The 25753-nt window shown below is 43.1% G+C and overlaps 1 protein-coding gene across 1 annotated transcript in view; it reads right to left on the reverse strand.

The window, feature by feature from the left end:
- The window catches only part of ROR2 (receptor tyrosine kinase like orphan receptor 2), a 217168-nt gene that overhangs the window by 24892 nt on the left and 166523 nt on the right, over positions 1-25753 (reverse strand). The window contains exons 3-4 of the mRNA XM_026652357.2: positions 24271-24558; positions 23133-23163 (exon numbers count right to left, since the gene is read on the reverse strand). Coding sequence (XP_026508142.1) covers positions 23133-23163; positions 24271-24558 — 319 coding nt within the window. The remainder of the gene's footprint in view (positions 1-23132; positions 23164-24270; positions 24559-25753) is intronic.

Consider the following 25753-nt stretch of genomic DNA (forward strand, 5'->3'; position numbering starts at 1 on the left):
AATCAAGAACAGGGCCTATTGTGCTAGGGACTGTACAAACACAGAGTAGCAGAGCCCTGATGAGCTCACAATCTAACTAGACAAGACAGGCAGGGCGGAGGAAGGGGAATAACACACTGTGATGGCAGCAAGCAGCAGGTTAGTGCCACAATTCCTTTTTTGGGAGGAAGAAAGGGGTTTAGTAAAGAGGGGATCAGCTAAACGGGCAGAAAAGGGCAGGGAGAGGGGACACTGAAGGGAAGGGGAGTGAGGGAACAGGGCAGGGCAGAAGGGAGCCTGAGCAACAGGTGTGGAGTGAAGAGATTGCGAGAAGGGGAAGGAGAAGGTTGCAGCAAACAGCCAATCAGCATAGTGCGGTGGTGGTGTTTTCCTCATGGTGGCCCCCTGCAAAGCTCAATTCTGGGGCCCCTACCAGTGTTGCTGCCAGACATGCTGGGTGAGGTGTGTGTCCCTGCATCATCATGCTGGGCAGTGTTTGTGATTCACTTTGGCTTTCATTTTGTCACCAGGGACAAGTAACTGAGTCACCCTATCGGGAGCCAATTCACTGCCTCAGACCCCCTGCGATTCCATGGGTTGCAGGTGCCTAATGCTGCCACTGAGCATAGAGCAGAGACAATCCAGTCAAAACTGCAGCAAGTTCTCTGAATGTCCAAAGATCCCTGCTTTGGCTGCAGCTGCTCCTCTGGGCTGGAGTCTCTGGCTGGCTCCTCTTCAGTTTTTCTGAAGCCAGGAGCAGGAGAGGCAGCAGGAGAGGGGAGGCAACACCTGGGTTCTAGTGCCCCCAAAGTGGGGGTAAGGGAAAGTCTCTGCTGCACTGTTCTGGAGCCAGAGGTGCTGAGGGGAGGGGTAGCGCCACCTGGCCCCCATTTTACCCTCTTCCCCCAGTGCAGCAGTCCCTGCTTAGACTGCTTCTAGAACTGTTCTTACCATCTAGAGTCTCTAAATATTACTTTAACTGTATAGATGATATACCACCACTAGACAAAGACATCAAAGAAAAGACCTACAAAACAAAGGGGCCTTTCTTAATGGAAAAGCTGAAATGGTGACAAGAATAAATATGGACAGAATGCAACACATGATAAGTGTAACACAATCTATTGTACACAACTGTCACAGCTGAACAGGCTGGAGGGCATATTAGAGGAAAATGTCCTAACAACTGAAGAGTGACTCATGGAAACCTCATTCTACATTAAATTCCTTTCCTGGAGGTAAATAGGAACAGAGAAACCAATTAGAGCCTAAAGTAGGCATGCACTTGGTGTTCCTGACAATAAAGAGGATCAGACTCTGTGGCTGTTGTTGAAAAATGTAGAATATTCCTGGTTTAAATTTGGATGTTAAAGACATTTCATATGTTAATACATGTTACAAAATCCCAGCCAGAACTTCAGGCAACAGGAACACACATAATGGCACACAGGTTTTACGTAGATGTTTCACAGAATCATGATGATTTAGAGATTTTTAACTATCAAACAGAAGGGTTCATTGAACGCATTTTGAAAGCAGGCACTGCTAAGTGGGACCTAATATTTGCTAATGAGAGCTTTTCTTCTTTCTGTCTTGGTCCCACAAACTCAAGCTAGAATATAAGGAAAACTTATACGTTAAAATTACTTTCTTTAAGAAAGATACCATACTCTTTCCTGCAAAGCTGTGTGTCAGCAATAAACAGGAATTCTCCTATCTTGAACATTTAACAATTGACTAACAAATTGTTAGCTAAGGCAAACTAAGAATATGAATTGTTATCCGTTAGGTATGTATCCAGAACTCCTGTTTATATCCTGTTCAACTGCTATCAGTAACTCATGTCATTTATGTATTGTTCATGAATAATCTAGTATTTTACTTTAAATCAAAGATGTCTGTGACAGTATGAGAGAGAGAATCTTAATTGTTACAGGAGCAGAGAAATGAATCAACATTATTACTAAGGCCTGGTCTACACTAACCCCCCAAGTCGAAGTAAGGTACGCAACTTCAGCTACGTGAATAACGTAGCTGAAGTCGACATACCTTACTTCGAACTTACCGCGGTTCAGACGCGGTCCACACGCGGCAGGCAGGCTCCCCCGTCGACTCCGCGGTACTCCTCTCGTTGAGCTGGAGTACCGCAGTCGACGGCGAGCACTTCCTGGTTCGATTTATCGCGTCCAGACCAGACGCGATAAATCGAACCAGGAAGTTCGATTTCCAGCCGCCGAACTAGCGGCTAAGTATAGACCAGCCCTAAGAACACTTAACAGATTGAACTTTAAGTAACTAGGAGCCCAATCCTGCCAGAGGAGTGAACTGGAGTTAAGGGAACTCAGCAACTTGCAGGATCTTAAACCTTAATGGAAAAAAGCATTTAAGAATGTGCTTAAATCCATGCCGATTTAGGAAAACACAGAGGCACAAGCTCATGTGTTTTCCTGAATCAGAGCCTAAGAGATTAAATAGTAAAGAGCCTGATGGAGTTTGCATTTCTCCTGATTTATACACAAAATAAAAATGTAATTGTACAAATATTTGGTCTACAGGATTGTTAGATCGGGTCTGGTTTTTGTGTTTAAGTTTTAAAAATAAATATCCCATTAACCTATTGTACCATATGTAAGTAACACAAAAGGATTATTTAAAATAATTTGAGGGGGATTTCTCTTATAATGTAATAAATGGATAAATAGATTCAGGGCCCCATATGATTATCAAATTAGTAGAAAGAACCCTCAAATTATCTAACAATCATTTAAAGCAACCTATAGAACATAATAGATATCTATAGTTAGTTTAAAAATTCTGTAGAAAGGATATCATTAAAGAAACTGGTCAGTGCCTTTAAAGATTTCCATCCATATGTCCACAATAAGTATGTCTACCTCAACTTCTGACTCTCTCCCTACCTTACTGACCTCAACTACTCCCAGATAAGAAATATTATTTAATTAAAAATATTTAATGTGGGAAGAGGAGATTTAAGCCATCCCTAAGGACAAGTAGGAGTGGAGTTGCAAAGATATTGAGAAGACTAGAGTTGGCTAGTGCAACAAGCTCAGTAGAGTGCCTAAACCTAAACAGATGGGACCAGATCTTCAACTTGTATAAACAGTCACAGCTCAAGCAAAGTCAATGGTGCTATGACAATTTATATAAGCTGAGGATATGGCCCATGAATTTTGGCAGCACACACTCATTCAGTATTGGAGCACCCCAGAATATAGTTGTTACAATACTTAATATTTCAGTCCTTTAATCTAAATAAAGTGAAATGGGATGTTATCAGGCTTTCACTGGCATTTTATTGGTTGATGATTAACATTTATTTAATTTTGTTAAGAAAAAATTAATTAGAAAGAATTCCCTGAAAAAAAAAAGGGACTTCAACTAATAAAATGCCCCTTGCTTGAAGCTCCAGAATCAATGTCTAAAAATATCTAAAAAAATAAAGACTGTCCTTTACCCCTTCAAAACAGCATCAGGCATGTTTAACTTGTTACTGTTAATTAGATCATGTGACGTAATGTATTAAACCAAGTATTCAGTATGCATCCAAACATGCTCATAGTATTCCTATTCGTTGAAATGGTCATACTGAAATTTTATTGGCTCAGCTTGCGAAGGCCTTACGCTCAATTCGACCGCATTTCTCTGTTTGTACGTCTGTAACATGATAACGTGCTGCATCCAATCAATTCTGAAATTTCAGGGAATGTTCTACAGAAGGTGGGTGAGGTATTGTCTTTTATTGGACCAACTTTGGTTAGTGAGAGAGACAAGCTTTCAAGCTTACCCAGAGCTCCTCAGGTACAGAGCCGCTGGGAGATGTGATTCCCTCCTAGGGTAGACATTTACAGGCTAGCTCTGCTCAACCTAGTGCCTAAAAATAGCAGCGTGGCTGTGGTGGCTGGACAGCTGGGGATTGTACTTGGGCATCTAGTCCTAGCGACCACCTCTGCTGCTGCACCCACACTGCTACTTTTAGGTGCTAGCTTGACGAGAGCTAGCATGCATCTGTGCTTAAATTTCCCTTAAATTTTCTCTTTGCCTTAAGATGATGATTTTTTTTGAAAGTTTCAGCAACGGTGGCTCAGTCATTTCTAAGAATGAGGTTAGGATAAAATGTTTTGCTCATGATAAAAAAAATTACAACCATTTTATTGAGAAGCTTTGGCACCTTCGTCCTTCATGAAATTAGCCGGGGAATCAGCTTGGTGTCAGGAACGTGCCTTTTGCTGTTCCCATGAAAAACTGCCCAAATTTGGCCAAATTATAAGCCTTTCTAAAATCTCCGTTCACACACAGAGTAGAAACTCGACAGAATTTGCCAGCCAGTTCTCCAAAGATTCTTCCTGCAGCCACTGCTTCTGGCTACTGCAAGCTGCTGGGGTGCTGGGACCTAGAACTGAGAGCAGGGAGACTGTCTCTCCTGCGCTCTCAATGACTGTCCCTGCTGGCACCCAGGGAGTATGGAGGAGAAAGCCACCTGACAGAAATTCAGAAGGGACAAGAACTGGACTTGTGTGGTGGTGGAAGGAGCAGACTGGGACAAGGAACCTGGCTGCGGGAGGGGTAGGAGAGACTAGGACTGAGAATAGATGAGGAACCTTGGACAGGGAGCCTGGGAGTGAGGGGGAAGACTGGGACTGCAACAAGGAGTTTGGTGGGAGTGGAAAAGGGCAGACTGGGACAAGAAGCTGGAGGATGGGGAAGAGATACGGTACTTGGACAGAGGTAGAAGGATCTAACTACTAGAGAACACTCCCCTCCAGAGCCTGGAATGGAAACCAAGTTCCTGAATCTCACCATTCCTCTTCTGTCAGCAAATATCTGTGACAGATTGGCAAATTACATCTCCCATCCCCTCTAGTGCTGGTCCACACAGAGGATGAAAACCTGCTATGGCTATCAGTTACTCAGTTAAGTTCAAGAGGCAGAGATCTGTGTAGTGGAGCTAAAGTTTCCAACCCTGATGAGCCATGCAGATGTCAATATAATTCCACATGTTTGATATTTTTTCAGTTTGCTATTTTAAAAAGCTCAGAATGACACACCAATCTCAACCAATGCCTCTGGAATTCAAGGGAAGTTTAGATCAAACAGCTCCCAACTACTACATTTACTGAAAGGGTGCAATATGCGTAATCCTAAATGATCATTTTCTTCTAGTTTTTGTTCCTTTCGATTCAAAACCAATTTCTGGGCATCAATTATCATTTATTTCTAAAGCATTCTGTTTTTTTCCATCCTCCTTAGAATTCATACTTCAATGCAACATCTATTCATATCAACTCCTCTACTATATTATAAAAATTAGTGGAAACTATTGTACAAAGCTCTGGTAAAGCAAAATGGCTTATGTTCAAAAGTCGCCAACTTATTGGTTATAAGCAATGGTACATGGCAGCTGCATAAATTCACCTAATCATATGTAAAGTTAATAATCAATCAATAAAAATACTTAGAAATTCAATTAAGAAAACAAATATTGTTCCTAAACTTAGTACGGAAGCACTTAGCTCTTCATGCCTCACACTAATGTCCTGCGTGCATTGAGATTTCTGTCAGCTTGGGTAATGGAGATATGAATGTACAATGACCATTGTTTTGCCCCTCCCCCCCCCCAAAACAACAACAACAACAACAACAACAACAACTAATAATGGAAGAAAAACACATTATTTTAATAGCAGCACCTGGTAACCTCCTAAAGCTTTTACACACTAATATCAAACATGCTGCTGACAGCAATCGGCGAGATTGTGAGAGAGGGTGAGAGCCACTGGGCTGTAAACGGTCAACTGAGCACACCACAACCACTTCAGACCATCTTGGATCATATTTAAAAAGCAGCTACAGTATTTCAACCCTGCAAGAACAGAATACAACCTCCAAAGAACGTTTTCTTCTCTAATTTCAGATTTCTGTTTAATTTAACAGATTTGGCAGTTATAATTATGCTTTAGTGTAACATGTAATAAACTGTAGTACGTTGCAACGGGGGAGAGAATGGAAAGATAGACTCTGATCTTAAAAAAAACCCCAGGAGTTACCTTCATATTAAACAATTTCTTAATACCATTGACAGCTCAGCCAGGTTTTTCCCACTTGCTGGGAAACCTGCTGTAGTAACATTACACACACTTCATGCACTTCTTTTAGCCTTTTGAGTATTGCAAAACAATGAGCCATTCTATTGACACTTAGGTTATGTCTACACTACAAAATTAGGTCGAATTTATAGAAGCCGGTTTTATAGATATCGGTTTTATACAGTCGATTGTGTGTGTCCCCACATAAAATGCTCTAAGTGCATTAAGTCGGCGGATCGCGTCCACAGTACCGAGGCTAGCGTCGACTTCAGGAGCGTTGCACTGTGGGTAGCTATCCCACAGTTCCTGCAGTCTCCGCCGCCCATTGGAATTCTGGGTTGAGATCCCAATGCCTGATGATGCAAAAACAGTGTCGCGGGGGGTTCTGGGTACATGTCGTCAGGCCCCTCCCCCTCCGTCAGAGCAACGGCAGACAATCGATTCGCGCCTTTTTACCTGGATTACCTGTGCAGACGACGTACCATGGCAAGCTTGGAGCCTGCTCAGCTCAGCTCACCGTCACCATATGTCATCTGGATGCCGGCAGACGTGGTACTGCATTGCTACACAGCAGCAGCTCCTTGCCTTTTGGCAGTAGACGGTGCAGTATGACTGGTAGCTGTCATCGGCTATCTGGGTGCTGGCAGACATGGGGCTGCATTGCTATACAGCAGCAGCTCCTTGCCTTTTGGCAGTAGATGGTGTATTACGATTGGAATCCATCGTCGTCGTACTCCTCTGTGAGTTCGGTCAGAGGCACCTTGGCAGACATGTTTTGTCTCCTGGAGACTCAGTCCTGCCGGCAGTCCTATTGAACCGTTTTGACGATGATGGCTAGCAATAGTAATGCAGCATCTTCTGCCAAGCACCCAGAAGATGCCGATGGCTATCAGTCATGCTGCACCGTCTGCTGCCAGCCTAAGATGTAAAAGATAGATGGACCAGATTTGTTCTGTATTCATTTGCTTCCCCCTCCCTCCGTGAAATCAACGGCCTGCTAAACCCAGGGTTTTGAGTTCAATATTTGGGGGGGCATTCTGTGTGACAGTTGTTTGTGTTTCTCCCTGATGCACAGCCACCTTTGTTGATTTTAATTCCCTGTCAGCCATGTTGTCACTCGCCCCTCCCTCCCTCCGTCAGACAATAGTTTCACACCTTTTTTCAGCCCAGACGCCATAGCACTGGGATCGTGGACCCTGCTCAGATCACCGCGGCAATTATGAGCACTATGAACACCACGCGCATTGTCCTGGAGTATATGCAGAGCCAGAACATGCCAAAGCAAAACCAGGCGAGGAGGCGATTGCAGCGTGGCGACGAGTGATGAAGAAATTGACATGGACATAGACCTCTCACTAAGTACGGGTCCCAGCAATGTGCAAATCATGGTGTTACTGGGGCAGGTTCATGCTGTGGAACACCGATTCTGGGCCCGGGAAACAAGCCCAGACTGGTGGGACCGCATCGTGTTGCATGTGTGTGCATCTGAAGAAGTGAGGTTCTTACCCACGAAAGCTTATGCTCCCAATACTTCTGTTAGTCTTAAAGGTGCCACAGGACCCTCTGTTGCTTTTTACAGGTGTGGGATGATTCCCAGTGGCTGCGAAACTTTCGCATGCGTAACGGCACTTTCATGGAACTTTGTGAATGCTTTCCACTGCCCTGAAGCACCAGAATACCAGGATGAGAGCAGCCCTCACAGTTGAGAAGCGAGTGGCGATAGCCCTGTGGAAGCTTGCAACGCCAGACAGCTACCGGTCAGTCGGGAATCAATTTGGAGTGGGCAAATCTACTGTGGGGGCTGCTGTGATCCAAGTAGCCAACGCAACCAAAGACCTGCTGAGATCCAGGGTAGTGACTCTGGGAAACGTGCAGGTCATAGTGGATGGCTTTGCTGCAATGGGATTCCCAAACTGTGGTGGGGCGATAGACGGAACCCATATCCCTATCTTGTCACCGGAGCACCAAGCCACCGAGTACATAAACCGCAAGGGGTACTTTTCAATGCTGCTGCAAGCCCTGGTGGATCACAAGAGACGTTTCACTAACATCAACGTGGGATGGCCAGGAAAGATACATGATGCTCGTGTCTTCAGGAACTCTGGTCTGTTTCAAAAGCTGGAGGAAGGGATGTTCTTCCCAGACCAGAAAATAACCATTGGGGATGTTGAAATGCCTACAGTTATCCTTGGGGACCCAGCCTACCCCTTAATGCCATGGCTCATGAAGCCGTACACAGGCAGCCTGGACAGTAGTCAGGACCTGTTCAACTATAGGCTAAGCAAGTGCAGAATGGTGGTAGAATGTGCATTTGGACGTTTAAAAGCGCGCTGACTCGGATAGACCTCAGCGAAACCAATATTCCAATTGTTATTGCTGCTTGCTGTGCGCTCCACAATATCTGTGAGAGTAAGGGGGAGACATTTATGGCGGGGTGGGAGGTTGAGGCAAATCGCCTGGCCGCTGATTACGCGCAGCCAGACACCAGGGAGGTTAGAAGAGTACAGCAGGGCGCGGTGCGCATCAGAGAAGCTTTGAAAACCAGTTTTGTGACTGGCCAGGCTACGGTGTGAAACTTCTGTTTGTTTCTCCTTGATGAACCCCCGCCCCTCCCCCGGTTCACTCTATTTCCCTGTAAGCTAACCACCCTCCCCTCCCCCCTTCGAGCACCGCTTGCAGAGGCAATAAAGTCATTGTTACTTCACATTCATGCATTCTTTATTAATTCATCACACAACTAGGGGGATAACTGCCAAGGTAGCCCAGGAGGGGTGGGGGAGGAGTGAAGGACAAGGACAGACTGCAGTTTAAAACTTTGAAACTTTAACTCTTATTGAAGGCCAGCCTTCTGATGCTTGGGCAATCATCTGGGGTGGAGTGGATGGGTGGCCGGAGGCCACCCCACCACGTTCTTGGGCGTCTGGGTGAGGAGACTATAGAACTTGGGGAGGAGGACTGTTGGTTACACAGGGGCTGTAGCGGCAGTCTCTGCTCCTGCTGCCTTTCCTGCAGCTCAGCCATACGCTGGAGCATATCAGTTTGATGCTCCAGCAGCCGGAGCATCGACTCTTGCCTTCTGTCAGCAAGCTGATGCCACCTATCCTCTTCAGCCCGCCACTTGCTCTCTTCAGCCCACGATTCAGCCCGCCACCTCTCCTCTCATTCATATTGTGCTTTTCTGCATTCTGACATTGACTGCCTCCACGCATTCTGCTGTGCTCTGTCAGCGTGGGAGGACATCTGGAGCTCCGAAAACATATCATCCCGAGTCCGCCGTTTTCTCCTTCTAATCTTCACTAGCCTCTGTGGAGGAGAAACATTTGCAGCTGGTGGTGGAGAAGGGAGAGGTGGTTAAAAAAGACACATTTTAGAGAACAATGGGTACACGCTTTCACGTTAAATTTTGCTGTTCACATTACACAGCACATGTGCTTTCGTTACAAGGTCGCATTTTTCCTCTTATATTGAGGGCCTGCCGGTTTGGTGTGAGAGATCACTCAGGCAGTGCCAGGCAACAGAATTTGGCTTGCAGGCAGCCATGGTAAGCCACAGTCTTTTGGCTTTTTTAACCTTCATAACATGTGGGAATGGTTTCAAACAGCAGCACCCTCATTTCCCATACCAAGCACCCATTGGGTTGGCCATTTAAAATGGGTTTGCAATGTAAAAGGAGGGGCTGCGGTTTCCGGGTTAACATGCATTACAAACCCAACTAACCCTCCTCCCCCTCCCACACCCAATTCCCTGGGATGATCACTTCACCCCTCCCCCCCACCGCGTGGCTAACAGTAGGGAACATTTCTGTTCAGCCGAGTAGGAACTGGCACCTCTGAATGTCCCCTTAATAAAATCACCCCATTTCAACCAGGTGACCGTGAATGATATCACTCTCCTGAAGATAACAAAGAGCGATAAGGAATAGATGTTGTCTGCATGCCAGCAAACACCGGGACCATACGCTGCCATGCTTTGTTATGCAATGATTCCAGACTACGTGCTACTGGCGTGGCGTGGTAAAGTGTCCTACCATGGCAGACGGGATAAGGCAGCCCTCCCCAGAAACCTTTTGCAAAGGCTTTGGGAGTACATCAAGGAGAGCTTTCTGGAGATGTCCCTGGAGGATTTCCGCTCCATCCCCATACATGTTAACAGACTTTTCCAGTAGCTGTACTGGCCGCGATTGCCAGGGCAAATTAATCATTAATCATTCAACACACTTGCTTTTAAATCATGTGTAATATTTACAAAGGTACACTCACCAGAGGTCCCTTGTGCACCCTCAGGGTCTGGGAGCACGCCTTGGGTGAGTTCAGGGGTTACTGGTTCCAGGTCCAGGGTGATATCCTGGCTGTTGGAGAAACCGGTTCCTCCGCTTCCTTGCTGTGAGCTATCTTCATTGTCTTCATCATCATCTTCCGCGTACCCCAAACCCGCTTCCCTGTTGCGTGATTCTCCATTGATGGAGTCAAAGCACAGGGTTGGGGTAGTGGTGGTGGCTGCACCCCCTAGCATCGCATGCAGCTCTGCCTAGAAGCGGCATGTCTGCGGCTTTGCCCCGGACCTTCCGTTTGCCTCTCTGGCTTTGTGGTAGGCTTGCCTTAGCTCCTTAATTTTCACGCGGCACTGCTGTGCGTCCGTGTTATGGCCTCTGTCCTTCATGGCCTTTGAGACCTTTTCTAATATTTTGCCATTTTGTTTACTGCTACGGAGTTCAGCTAGCACTGATTCCTCTCCCCACATGGTGAGCAGATCCCGTACCTCCCGTTCGGTCCATGCTGGAGCTCTTTTGCGATCCTGGGACTCCATCATGGTTACCTGTGCTGATGAGCTCTGCGTGGTCACCTGTGCTCTCCACGCTGGGCAAACAGGAAATGAAATTCAAAAGTTCACGGGGCTTTTCCTGTCTACCTGGTCAGTGCATCTGAGTTGAGAGTGCTGTCCAGAGTGGTCACAATGAAGCACTCTGGGATAGCTCCCGGAGGCCAATACCGTCAAATTCCGATCACACTACCCCAAATCCGACCCAGAAAGGCCGGTTTCAGCGCTAATCCCCTCGTCGGAGGTGGAGTAAAGAAATCGGTTTAAAGGGCCCTTTAAGTCGAAAAAAAGGGCTTCGTCGTGTGGACGTGTCCAGGCTTAATTCGATTTAACGCTGCTAAATTCGACCTAAACTCATAGTGTAGACCAGGCCTCAGTGTGTCAAAAGGGGAACTTTTCAAAGCTGATTTTGTAGAATAATGTAGGCTGAAAGTGTCAAAATTTCGGTAGTTCAACATATCGAGAGAACAGTTTCACAAATATACAGAAGGGCTATGAATGCGGCAGGAGAAAGTTTACCTCCCATTCTGAATTTGGAAGATACTGATTTTCCAACTCTAAAGTGGGGGAGATATATCTCAGGCTTGTGAATTTCACTTGTAAACCAAAAATTTAACCAAAACGAAGTTTGAAACTACTTCTTTGATGCTTGCAGCTATATAAACCAAAACTGACAAAAATGTGGCTCTGAAATAACTAACCCTTTGTTTCATATTTCTATCAGACGTAATAAAATGTCAAAAAAGACACTGTGGTTAGTAATCTTTTTTTGGGGGGGCTGATAAATGTTTTACATTATTTAATTTTTAGAGATATATTTCCTATGTCACCTCATATTTTAGACTTAAGAGAGAATTAGAAACTTTAAAAAAAAATCACACTTCTGTTGGAATTTTTAACCTATTTTTGTTACAAACACCAACTAAGATAATTTTAGTTTAATTAAGAAGTAAATAGTCGTCTTTTTTCAGTTTGTTTACTTTGTACTGTCTTTTACTTTTTCTCAAATAACAGTCAATTAGATGAGTGTCACATATTGTTTGTGTGGTTCTATCCAAGAGCAAAAGGGGAGAAAAAAGCGTTTAAAAATAGGAAAGCGTGATTATGAAACCATAAAAATTGGCACGATGCCTTACGGGCAGGTGCAATACCTGAAATTACTTTTAACTCATTTTTTTTAAATTGACTAGATTTTATGATAACAGTGTCCCCTCTATCTTCTTGCCTTCCCCCACCCATGCATACCTTTCACCCACTTTAAGGCCAGTATGCATCCTAAGGCACTCTAATTAAACTCAATGTGGCATAAAAAGCTGCACAGGAAGTCACAGGAACAACCAACTACCCTTTTGAAGGGGACACAATAAATACTTTTAAAGCCATTTACGTTACTGAACAGTTGGGGTTAAAAGTAAATTCAAAACAAACTAAAGATCACCAGGGATGTCCAACAGCTGCGGTAGTGGAATAAGCCCAAGGGCTGTCACTAATTCGCATATCAATTTACATATACACATTGTTTAAAAATAACAAATGAACAAACAAGCTCTACTTGTAACTTCTTTGACAGAATAATTCAAATTGTTTCTTTGATCTTACCAAAAATAAGTACCTGCTGCTGATCAGCTCTCCTACCAGCCTGTGTTCACTGGGAGAGGGCATCTGGGAGTCAAATTTTATGAGGTCAGAGCTGCATTTGGCCTTTAGCTGTATGCTGTGCACCCTGAGTTACTGCTTCCCACTTGACCAATGTGATAGCATGCTGACTGTACTAAAAAACTGCAGCTCTCTAACCAAAAAGATACATTCTGACCTCTACTGCATATGAGGGAGGCGCCTGTGGAACACTCATGCAAGTTGTGTGTCAAACCTCCCACATGGTGACATTAGACAGTGCGTTTATATCTGTTGGCAAGTTACATTTTAAACTTGAAATATGGGATTTATAGGAAAACAAACATTTATCACATTTTTATACTTTTATCTTTCATCGAATATGTTACAGGACTGTATGCTGTAGCCTATGTGAAGCAGGGTTGCAAGTAATACGTCCAAACCCTTCAGACAATCTTAAATATTCTGAAGTATTTTCTAGAAACAGATGGCAGTTTTCCCACTTAGCTATGCTTATAGCAATAAAAACAGATACATACTTCACAAGATGTGACAAAAGAGATTAAACTTTTAAGGATAAATAAGCTAGAGACAGATGCTCTATCTCCTGACCAAAGTCAACAAATAGATTTAGAAGAGTCATGTTACAGGAAAGAACAATGGTCCAGATCTTCAGTTGTGGACAATGAGAACACAGCACAATTAAGGAAGAGGAGGAGAGGCACCCTTTGCATTTCCCCCAACCCTGGATTAGCTATGTGTCAGGTATATCCACCATAACATGAATTTAGTACAGCTTGAAGTATGCTTTAAATTATGCCAGCTACCCATGTCCAGTAGGGGCCAATCTGACAGCTGGAGCTCTGCAGAGCATAGGGAAGCTCTGACCACAGACCCTTCTTTCTATGTCAACAACAGGGTGCAGGAGCATAGGAGCCCCGATGTTACTGTAAGATTTGTCTCACAATAAATGACCCTCCTATAGCTGATATTCCTGTTTTGGGGCTACGATCTGCCAGTGGTGCAATGCAAAGCAGCTGCACTGTACCCAAGATCTGGGGTATCATGTTTAGACAATGGTATGGAAGAAGGTAAAGTCCCATTATACGACTTCATTTTTATATTTGGGTATTTGTTTTGAGAATCCAAACCACGTGTATTAATAGCAACAACCTCTATTAGCCTATTTTTCAACTTTTCCCATCCAACCCTTTCTTTATGAAGTCCAAGGCCATTTTTTATAGGAAGGGAAAAATCCAGCCTGTTACAGTCCTGCTACCAATGCCACTCAAATGATCAAATTGTATGTGTAGAAACTAACATTTATTGAAACTAGTATATGTAGCATTAACTCTGAGCATTTTTTAAAAGGAACTCTGAATGAAACCAGAAAGGATCAGACACCCCAAAGAACCTAAAATTGTTACTGCCTATGACCCTGTCTACTTGGCCTTGACCTCCCCATTCCCCAAACAAGGGGCGAGGGACATGGTGGAAGAATCTGTTCTGGGGGACAAATGGGTCATCTCCTGAGCAGGGTTTGGGGGCCAGACACATGCTGGTCTTCAGGCACAGACTCAGGCTCATTGTTCCCCTCCTGCATGGTCACAGGGCTCCCCAGGAGGGATTTTGGGTGCCAGTCCATGATGTCATGCAAGAAGTCCTGTGGCTACTCCACCGTCATGGGGTAGGTGGTTGGGTCCTATGTCTCAGTATTGATACTTTTCAGCATTTCAGGAATGCAATTGTTCAGCATCCTTCAGTATCACAGACAATTTCTGCATACACACACCCCCACTCCCCCAAGGAGCATCTGTTGAAAATGGAAGGGAGCATGAACTAATGGTTTTAAAATTGTAATGTATTGATGTGTATGTATTTCTTCTTTGAAGGCTGGTCATCAATTGGAGAATATAGCAATTTTGAAAGTACCAGACTGGAAAAGGGCATGATGTGGGGATCCGGCAGTCTATGCCAGAGAGATGTTTGTGCTACTTGTCACCCCTCTACATATTGCTGAATGGAGGGGTCTGGAGAGCTATGAAGGTGGACCAAGCAAATTGGCACTGCCGTTGAACCTTAAGAACCAGCTTGAGTTTCTGCTGTAGCAGAAATTTGCTGACGTGCTTACAGGACTGGCAAGCAATTTGCATGGAAAGAGACTGTATTCCAAGCTAGCAGATGGAGCCTGCATGGAGAGGGAGACGCAAACCACTGCAAATGCCCACCCATCCCCAAGCCTCCCCCTGCAGCGTCAGGAAACCCGGTCCCTTCATCCAGCAAAAACTGGAGAAAGGAACAGGGGGGGAATAAAGAGTTGCATTCCGTGAACTTTCCAATCAAGACCGCAAACCGCTCGCCTCCCCATTGCAAAGGGACACCGCAGGGTGTCTGTGCAGCTGCGGGAGCGGATCCCTCACCCACCCCCCTTTCTCCTGACTTGTGCGGCCTGGCTCCAAGCGGGGAGACGCTGGACACTAGGGACTGGCAATGCTTGAGAACATTCATACTGTGACAGAGGGCCGCTGTCACATTCCTCTGAGAAACAAAGGTTCCCCTTCTCTGTCCCGTCCCTGATACTAAACCGATCCTTCTTTTTGCATAGCTCCCATTTGTAGAGCTGTGGGGGGATTACTGTACTGAAAGTCTGTGATCTTGAAAGGAGCAGAAAACAGCTGTAACTTTGGAGAACCATTAATCACATACAAATGTCCTGTCCCCGAACCTGACCTTTCCCCCCCTTCCCTCTCCTGCTGTCAGACTGTTGGCCGACAAATGCACAGACCCATGAGCAACGTGGTAGTTCGCTGATAATCTGTTCTATAACTTCTGCCAAAAGCTTCATAGTGGTTCATGGTAATTCAATAAAATGTTGAATTTAAGTTGTGTCTTGGTTGGGGACCATTGTATGTGTTGACAGAAGGGGTGGATGGCCTTCCAGTCCTTCATGCAGACCCGGAGAATGAGGGAGGGGATGGTGGTGGGGAGAGTAGAGTTTTAGCTTACTTGTCTTGGGTTCTGGTTCTTGCGGAGTCTCAGGGCCTCCCTCCTTGTCAGAAGGGAGACAAGGGTCTGTTTGCAGAACCAGCTCCTCCAAGCAGAGGTGCAGGATAACATGCTCCTCTTCCTCTGGGTCTTCTGGGGCCTCCTCCTCCCCAGTCCCTCCTGCTTCCACACCCTGGTCTTCTTCAGCACCCTGTCAGACAATGAGGCTGGCAGGTTTGAGGAGAGGGGTCATGTGTCCCTCAGGCTCAGTACTGGGAGCACTGGAGAGTACCCAGTCCAGCTCCTTGAGAATGGTCATGTTGGAGGCCCCTCCCAGAGCAACTGCTGGAGTCCTTTTAACCTGCGGAACTGGAACCTTAGGTGCTTTATCTGTCCCTGGCACTGGGCTGGAGTACAGTGAATGAGACCGGCGCCAGCCTCTCCCAAACTTCCCAGTACAAGTGTAAGTTCCTTGTGCTGCGGGAGAAGTCGTGAAGTACAGTGAACTCAGACCACACACTGATGAGCACCCAGGAGTGCTCAGCTGACCAGATGGCTGCTCTCGGAGCATGTTCATGTGTGCTGGTGCAGTGAAAACTGTTGTGAAGTGGTCAGTGCAGCTTGCTATTATGGGTGAGAATGATGGGACAGGGACCTTTATAGGTTTCGGTAAGGGTCAAACGGAAAGGGTTTGGCGCATTGTGAGAACAGGGCTGGAGGACTTTTGAACGTGGGACTCAGGACATGCCCCTTGCCCCTGTCCACACTACAAACTGGCACAAGTAGAGGGCTATGTCATTGCCCAAGACATGTTCATACCCACACCGCACAGGTGTGCTAGTGCTCTTGCCCTACATATGCCTTGAAACCCATATTTCTGGATGGGTATGTCTACACTGAAGCTGGAGATATAATTTCCAGATTGGGTAGACATACCCAGTGACAGCTCTGATCCAGCTCTGATCCAGCTGTCACACTAAAAATAGAATGTAGCCACGGTGATGTGAGCAGCAGAACATGCTAGCCACTCCAAGTACAATCCCACCCAGAACCCTACGTATTCTCAGCCTGTCCCACCACTCGGGCTGTTGCAACTACACTTCTATTTTTAGTGCACAGCTATGTCTACCCAAGCTGAAAATTACACTTCCAGCAACAGTGTAGACATATCTTAAGTCTGGTGCTTCTGCATGGGAGCTCAGGAAGGAACCTTTTGTGTCCTGAAGTCCCTGGGGGATGGGATCAATGTCCTTTACAAATAAGTAAGGTCCGACTAGTGGATCATTGCCTATTCTCCCAGGCTACACTTTGTAATGGCTTAATTTACCATCTACATGTCCCTCCTGGCACTAGCTGCTGTGCCCTCCCCCCACTTTCTACTCACTATCGAGGCCCTAACAACTTTCCACAAGCCCCAGAGCCAGCAGACATCTGGAAAAATATCCTCCACCCCAAGTCCCCACTAGCTGCAGCATTGATGTGAGGTTGAGAGAAATGCTCCTTTCCCACAAAAGCAAGTCCTGTTAGAGAACTCTGGCCACTGCCTCAATCAGAAACCCGAGCCATGGGCTGGGATTTCAAATTTCCATCTAAATAATTAACTTTAAAAAAAATTAAAAGAACCCCCCCACACACACACAATTTTGATTAAAGAATATGTAGTCTTTAAAACAATTATTTTTTGCATGAACCACATTTTAAAAAGGGGAAGAGAGTAGTTTTCAGCCATCACTTTAGGACTGAGAGACTGAAATCTATCATTTTATAAGTACCTAAATGAGAACAAATATTTAATAAATGGGCTCCTCATTCTAGCAGAGAAAGGTTTAACATGATCTAATGGCTGGAAGCTGAAGCTAGACAAATTCAGACCGGAAATAAGCTGCACGTTTTTAACAGTGAGAGTAATTAACCATTGGAACAATTTACCAAGGGTCATGGCGGATTATCCATCATTGACAATTTTTAAATCAAAATTGGATGTTTCTTCTAAAAGATCTGCTCTACGAATTAGTCTCAGAAGTTCTATGTCGTATGCTATACAGGAGGTCAGAGTTGAGGATCACAATGGTCACTTCTGGCCTTGGAATCTATTAATTTCACTTTAAGTTTTGCTAAAATTGCATTTTCTAAGGTTTGTCTGATATTTGCTTCCTGTCTACTTTAAAACATAAATAGTAACTACCAACCTGTGTTTTTCTGAATGGCAGAAATATCGCCTCTTCTGAGAGAAGGGCAAATTGCAATTCCTTTTCAGAAGTGGGTAACATTGATTGTACAAGATAACAGGCTAACACAGTAAAACAGAAAGGAATGAGTTTGTGTCAAACCATTCCTCTACTGCTGTATTATGAAATGGAAAATGTGACAACCTTCATACGACAGCAAAGGATGGTCAGACACTTTTTAAAACAAACAAAAAACCAACGTTCCATTACAGATCTGAAAGTGTGCTTTTACCATGGCCATCAGCCAGGGAATTAAAAGGTAATGGTTGGATAAGACAAATCACCAAACTAGAATTGATTTACAAACCAAATGTGGTAATTTTGATAAATCTGTATTTTTACACCTTTCTAGAAACATCCTCCAGAATTTTACAGATAATGAATAAACCTTTATGGAAAATTTTTAGACCAGCCTCTCTAGAAACAACTTTAAAGGAAAATTAAAATCTGTATGTCTACAGTGTAATTGTTATACAACCTTACTTAGGTTTTTATGAAACCCTATTGACTTAATCCTTATTGAAGTCTAGAGTCCTTTTTTATATGGCAAATCTGACTCTTAATGTGTATGACAATCCTTGATTTTTACACAGTCTTCTAGAAGCCCCGTTTAGCACATGGCCTCAACATAAGCATATGGATTAAATGAAAATGTACATGATAGATGATATCAAACAGATAAAGGTTGATATTCTTTAAGAATTAGGCATTGTTTTAAACTGAGGTACAATTGACTTCAGTGTTCTCACTGAAGTATACCTTTTTGAAAAACATTAATGCCAAGAGGCACGGAACTTTGTGCTTCAGATGGAAACTGGAGTGGATGGCTAATGAATAAAATGAGCCCTTTGTTCCACACCAATTCCTTCTGTACTCTATAGTCCTGCTGGCAGTTCAGAAGGCCATCTCTCTCCTCCTCTTCCCTCGTTCTCCGCTCCCTCCCGCGCACCCATGCATACATGCTTGGTTGCATAATTTTTTTAAAAAAAATCACTGGCAGCGAAAACAAAAATAAATTCTTGACAAAATACAAGACCCCAAAATACAATGAAAAAGACATGCGTACTGACTGGATATACCTGGAAAAAACAGATATTTTCAACCAGAAGACAAGCAAATAAGGAGCACCAAGATTCTGGGCTGTGTCAAAGTTACATTCAGCAAGCCTCAGAGAGGGGCAAAAGTGGTGAAATGCAACTGGATTCTCCAGCTAGCAAGGCTACTTTAACCTACGCCTAGCAGCTTATGTCCTTGATGGACTGTTCTGACTGCTAGGAATAGTTGGATCACCCCAGTCACATCCCATTTTCCCCAGCCATGTCCACTATGCAAAGCTTCTGGAATGGGAGCCTGAATCTGGCTCAAATACTTCTTAAATACACATATTAATTCCTGAAAACAAAAAATTAATTCGAAGCCATTTAAAGATTGCTAAAGTGATAATACTACCACCAAACATAAAAAGCCAAGAAATCATTAAAGTGCTCACCCAACCATTGCAACTTCTTCCTCCATATCCACCAGCCAAAGCGCACAAGTCTTCCCATTTTCACACAAAATGTGCAGTCTTCAGTTCGGACACTAGAGTCATCAGGGATGGATGCTTTCTAATTGTTTGGGATGACAATCTTATATTGTGTTGAAGGAGAAGGCTAGTGTGTATAGTCAGGTGAGGATTGAGTTGATGGTGACATTTAAGACTGGTGTGCTAGATTATTTTTCATGGAATGTTTAGCACTTTGGGAAGTTATTGTTTGTAACATTCCCAGGAATGTTATTTAGGTGATGTAATGAGGATGTACAATGCTGTGCACTGTTTTTCAATAGTTGATATTTGGTAATGAAGTTAAAGTTCCTCCTTTTGTGTGAAGATGAAGAGAGGAGGCGTGTGGCTCTGGGTGGTGGATGTAGTCAAGTTACAGTAATGCTGAGAAAGCAAAATCATAGTTGTAAGTTGCAACTGTGGAGTGAGGACTACCTAGTGATTTCCTTGCTCTTTTATGCTTGTTTTCGTGGTATATGCACTTGAACGAGCACCTATGTAGAAGGAATTTCTGAGCTTTCTAATGAAGTCTGTATCAGTGGAGTTTAGTCTAATAGTTATCAACATTGTTAGCTATCAGTGGTGACATGTATTCTCCTCCCTATGTCTCCCCATATCCCCACTCCTCAACATCTCTCTCCTTACCCACATCCATTATTCCATACTCACATCCCAGGTCCCCCTATTTCCCTACCACATTCAGATTTTAAACATTGACTGTAGGTGGTATATGCAAAGAAATCTGTATTTCAAGTTGCCCAATAATTTCCATTATAAGATCCTGTTGCCAACTGCTAAATTTAAACCATTCATGCTGAAATTTTCCATGTTAGGTGTCTGCCAATGGCCACTTTTTTGTGTAGAACGTTTCAGGTCAAATGATTCAGCCATTTCCAGAAATAAGGTTAGGGGAAAATATGTTGTTTTGTCCATGTTAAAAAAAAAAATCTTACAACTGTTTCTCTGAAAAGCTCTAGTGCCTCCATGCTTTTGGCAAGGGACTGGAGGGGGAGGAGCCGGGGCAAGTCATCCTGGTGTCAGGGCTTTTGCCATACCTGTGAAAATGTGCCTAAACTGGCCCAGTTATAAGACTCTGAACAATCTAAGTTTGCGCAAGTTCAGTAGAAACTTGTTAGACTTTGGCAGACAAATTCTCTGAGGATTTCATCTGCACTGAACATGCCCCATGCTTTCAGTTCCTATCAGCTGATTGGACTGCACATATACCATTTCCACACAGTGACTAAATGTGCTCCAAACAGAGGCTGCACCAGCTGAGCAGTTGCTTCTACTGACTGCCCAGAGCCGCTGTGGTATGTGCAGGTGGAGAAACAAACCACCTAACAGGAATACAGAGGAGTGGGGGAGTGGGGAAAGATATGCAGGGCATGGGTACAGGGGCAGAAACCTGGGAGGAGGAAGGATAAGAGTCTTGGGGGAAATGGGCTAGGAGCAGGAGGGGTGATAAGGGCAGGAGCAGAGGAATGAGGGAGGATAGGAGCAACGGAGGGGGGGGCATGTGCGCAGGAGCGAGGGATGGGACATGGGCCAGAGGCAAAAGCCAGGGAGGTAGGGAAGGACAGAAGATGGGAGGGGACAGGCAGGAGCTAGGTAGGAATGGGGAACAGGGGCAGAAGAATAACTAGAATTCCTGGATTGCACTTGCAGGGTCCCAGAACACTCCCCTACTGAACCTAGAATTGAACCTATTATTCCTGAGTCTCAGCATTCCTCTGCAGTCCAGCAAATAGCTGTGATACCCACTGGCAAAGTGTGTCTCATCTCCCCTGTAGTGGCGGGTCTGCATAGAAGACAGCCTCTACTGCTATTAGATATTCCATTAGATCAAGTGGTAGAGGACTTTGCCATGGATCTAAATATCCCTGCTCTGCTGACAATCTACATGGGAGGAGGTCACTATGGTTCTACAATGATGGAATTATTTTTAAAATTTTAATTTTTTTTAATTTAGGAAATTATAGTAAAAATATACATTAAAATAAAGTTAAGGTTGCAACATCAAGAACTCAAAAGTTAGGAAATAGCAGGTTTAAGGTTGCTTGTGTAACCTTAATTTGGCCCTCTGTATATATGTATTATGATATAGTATTTAGTATGTGACCACAATTATTTTTTCCCACTTACAACACTTAGAATTTTTCACTTTCCAAACATCAATTTAACTAATCATTACAAGGCCCTTATGAGATTGGGAAATATTACCGAATGAGGGAGAGAGAGACTGAATGACTTGCTCACCATTATAAAGGGAATCAGTGTAAAAATGGAATTGGAAGTTCCTGGCTCTTTGTTCTGTGCTCAGATCAAACCCACATCTATGTAAGTCATAAGAATGTATGCTTTGAAATCAATTCAGTGCTTCACTGTTCATTTCTTAATTTCCTGTCTCCCATGCTATTCCCTCCCAGAACTCTATTCTGACCTTCTTTGCTAGTTAGAAATTCATATCCTTCAGAAACCTGCATATTATTGAATTGGCAGAACAGATTCATAGTGTTCTTCTGATGTAAAATGAAGTACACACAGCATGTATGTAGGGTTCAGAATGGTTACTAACATGCACATTTCTTCATATACAGTCATGTAAACATCCATGTGTCACCCTTAATGGACATAGCCCGATTTTATTTAGGAGAGATATACTTATGAAATTTAAACTGGTTTAACAACAAAGTACCCTTTGAAGGCTCAAGTCTCATCTTTCAGTTTGTAAAATTATGAAAATCCTTTCCTTCATGTACATGTTCTGAGCATATAAAAAGAAGAGAATTGGAGTGTCTCTTCTGCTACTCTTTTTTCCTAGGGATTTTATATTTGTATGCATATAAGTAACAGTATTAGGATTGCTGTGTGAAAGAACATACAAGGAGGATGCAGGACTTGTGGTTAGTGCATTTCCGTTATTTAAAATGCTCAAAGTTTTAATACAAGTGTAAAATTTCTGGGTGGGATTTTCAAAATCACTCAGCATTGGTCTAATTCTACTCCCATTGAAGTTACTGAGAGTTTTAGCACTGACTTCAATGGAAGCAGATTTAGGCCAAGGCTTGTGAATACTTTTGAAAATCCCACCCTGTGTATACAAGTTTGTCCTTGGTAAACTAAGACATTTGTCCTCCCACCACACACCCTTATTATCTTAACATATGAGCACACACACGTCCCAAAATGTACAAATTCCACTACTGAACACCAGCGTCACAGAATTTACATGAACAAATGATACAATAAAGCTTACTTAAATTTATGCAAACAAATGCAACAGTAATGGCAAAACAAAGCCAATCTTCCTTCTTTCTTTTTTTGTAATTTGGTTAGCCCACCAACTCCAGGCAGCTGACAGAAATAAGGAAGCCATCATGAAACATTCATGTCTAAATTACATTACATTACAGAACAGAGGTTTCCTAATTGCTCAGAGACAAATACCTGAACTAATTTTACGTGATTTTTCAAGTTACAGTAATATAACATGCATAAAGTTACAACCGCAGTGACCTAAAATTTGACCTGTTCATTTCTGACCACCAGTGTTGCTCATACTTGTCCTGTAAATGATTACTGTCTAAACATCACAGTTTTGCAGTATTTTGCTTCTCTAAAATATGAAATATGCACGCAGAAGTTGCTTAAGAAAATTCTGTCAAACCAAAACTAACTGTAATACAATGCTATCATTGTTTGAAAAGACTTAAGCCATTCTGAGGGTTTTCAATCAAGCTAAATATTTTTAGCATAGACATGTGGTGACTGCCAACAGTGTTTGCAGGATTTATGACCCAAATTCTTTCACAGCAAAATCATTAAGGATGCAGTAAATTATTTCCAAAAAAAACTTACTGAAAATTGTGATTCGGGCTGTTTGTTGGGCCTATAAACATAAAACAAATAAATATTATTGACAAATTCAGCTCATGACTGTAGCATTAAAAAGCTAGTAGCAGGCTAAATAGAACTCCATAGATTTCTTTAAGGAAGGCTTGCAAAGCATCAAACAAAAGGCTTTGCGTTCTTGCACATAAATACGGTTATTTTCAAAACCACAAATAAAAATCACATGAATCTTCTGTCTACTCAGGCAGAAACCTGAGTGGACTTCACTTTTGTTAGAATGCATCTCATGATATAGAAACATACAACCTCAAAAATACAAAGCATTATCTTGGCACATCACTTATCTCTTACTAAGCCCAATTAAATTCATTTGAGGCTTAATATCAGAGCTGTTAGGATGTGTCAGAGGCATGCCTGTAACCTGTGTCACAATAGGAACAGGATATGAAACCCTAGTATTTAATACATCTCTCCAAGGCAAATAGTGGAGTTAGTCATTACCATAACAATATTAAACAGTATCTAGGAAATGGAGTGTCCCTAGAATTTTGTGCCACCACCTCAGGGACTTTTAAAAACCACCCAAATAAAAGTTCTGGTTGCAGACTAAGTGACAAATCCCTCAAAAGGGATGAGCACCTCCTGCCAGGTGCTGTGTGCCCTCAACTTCCATTAATTTCACCCATTTAAGGGCATTCGGTATCTCACAAGGATTGGGCTCCAAACTATGAACACCAGTGAACACTATGAACTGTTATTCATTCCCCTTTTCCTTTCAAAAGCTCTTTTTTACAGAATGAGTTCAGCAATATTGTGATAATTTGACGCAATTAAGCTTACCATTTTTGTACCTTGCACTGGGCCTTATTTAACATTTGTGATTTTCTTTGAGATGTATATTTACAGACCATTCCATCTGTATTTGCTTTCTTTTATTACAAATAAATGGGTATCAGGTTTCGCTAAGAGCTCTTGTGCGAAAAGAGAGGCCTCAAGCAACAACTTTTATTTATTTCTTTTAATGTTTTGGGGGGGGGCTAAACAGCAAATTAATTTCTCATTTTGCTATTGTGAAAACTAAGAACTAGTCTATAAACCAATTAAAGTAGTCATAAAAGCCACATTTTAACACAAAATGACTCACCAAGCCTTACAAAAAGAACTCCTGTCGCAGTTATTGTCTTCATTCCATTAGTAGCTACACACTGATAGTACCCAGTGTCAGTAGTGTCGAGATCTTGGATTCTTAACCGTGAACCATAATCTGTTTTTCTTATGATGATCCTTCTTGGCTCCTGAACCACTGGTGCATCGTTTTTTAACCATCTGACGTTGGGGGAAGGATTTCCTGCTACCTTGCAATGGAGAATTGCTGTCTGGCCCTGGACTATGGTGATATTGTTGACTGGTTCCAGAAAGGTCAGAAAGTAACCTGTAAAGGTGAAAGTTCAAAAAAGATCAAACTTCAGTGGGATTTGGATAAGAAACTGCCCAAGGGCACATTTTTATTAACAGCTCTTTAAAATGGTTTCAGTTTTCTTTCAAATATATGCTATGCAGAAACACAATTCTCAGCACCCTGGATTTGGAACAGTATCATCCTTCCAATTTCTGTCTCATGAAGGAGGGCTTACCTACACAGCAAGTTACACAGCGATAAGGCAAGATGTACATTTATACAGCTATAACTGCCTGTGTGGAATTCTGGAATAAGATTTCCCCCCCTCTATTTAGCTTGTTTCATAAGAATGGCCATACTGGGTCAGACCAATGGTCCATTTAGCCAAGTATCCTGTCTGCCAGTGATGGCCAATGCCAGACACTTCAGAAGGAATGAACAGAACCGGACAATTTTTAAGTGATCCATCCCCAATTTTTGACAATCAGAGGTTTAAGGACACCCAGAGCATGGGGTTGCATCCCTGACCTTCTTGGATAATAGCCACTAATGGACCTATCCTCTTTGAATGTATCTAATTCTTTTGTGAACACAGTTATATTTTTGGCTTTCACAACATCCCCTGGCAACGAGTTCCACACCTTGACTGTGCATTGTGTGAAAAGCTTCCTTATGTTTGTTTTAAACCTGCTGCCTATTAATTTCATTGGGTGACCCCAGGTTCTTGTGTTATGTGGAAGAGTAAAGAATATTTCCTTATTCACTTTCTCCACACCATTCATAATTTCATAGATATCTACCATGTCCTCTCTTAGTAATCTCTTTTTCAAGCTGAGCAGTTCCAGGCTTTTTATTCTCTCCTCACAGGGAAGCTGTTCCATATCCCTAATCATTTCTGTTGCCATTTCTGTATTTTTTCCAATTCTAAAATACCAGTGAGACCTACTCTCTTCTAGGGAAGTTGTGGAAGCCTCATGACGTGGGACTAGAGTGGACAAAAGCACTAGAAAATGTACTGTATTTGTAGAAAGATGGACCAATTTATTTATTTTAATACTAACTTCTGATTAGTGAGTCACTACTATATTATTTAGAAGTCTACACACTTGGATGGCACAAGCCTCTACAAATGGTTTGCAAAATGGAGTGAATATGTATTCAATGTGTTGTTGAAAAGCATCTCACCAATGATACAAGATATAACTTAGATGAGTTAGTGTTATCACTG

The sequence above is a fragment of the Terrapene carolina genome, unplaced genomic scaffold (genome assembly GCF_002925995.2).
Source record: "Terrapene carolina triunguis isolate 2854851 unplaced genomic scaffold, T_m_triunguis-2.0 Scaffold113, whole genome shotgun sequence".
Lineage (NCBI taxonomy): Eukaryota > Metazoa > Chordata > Testudines > Emydidae > Terrapene > Terrapene triunguis.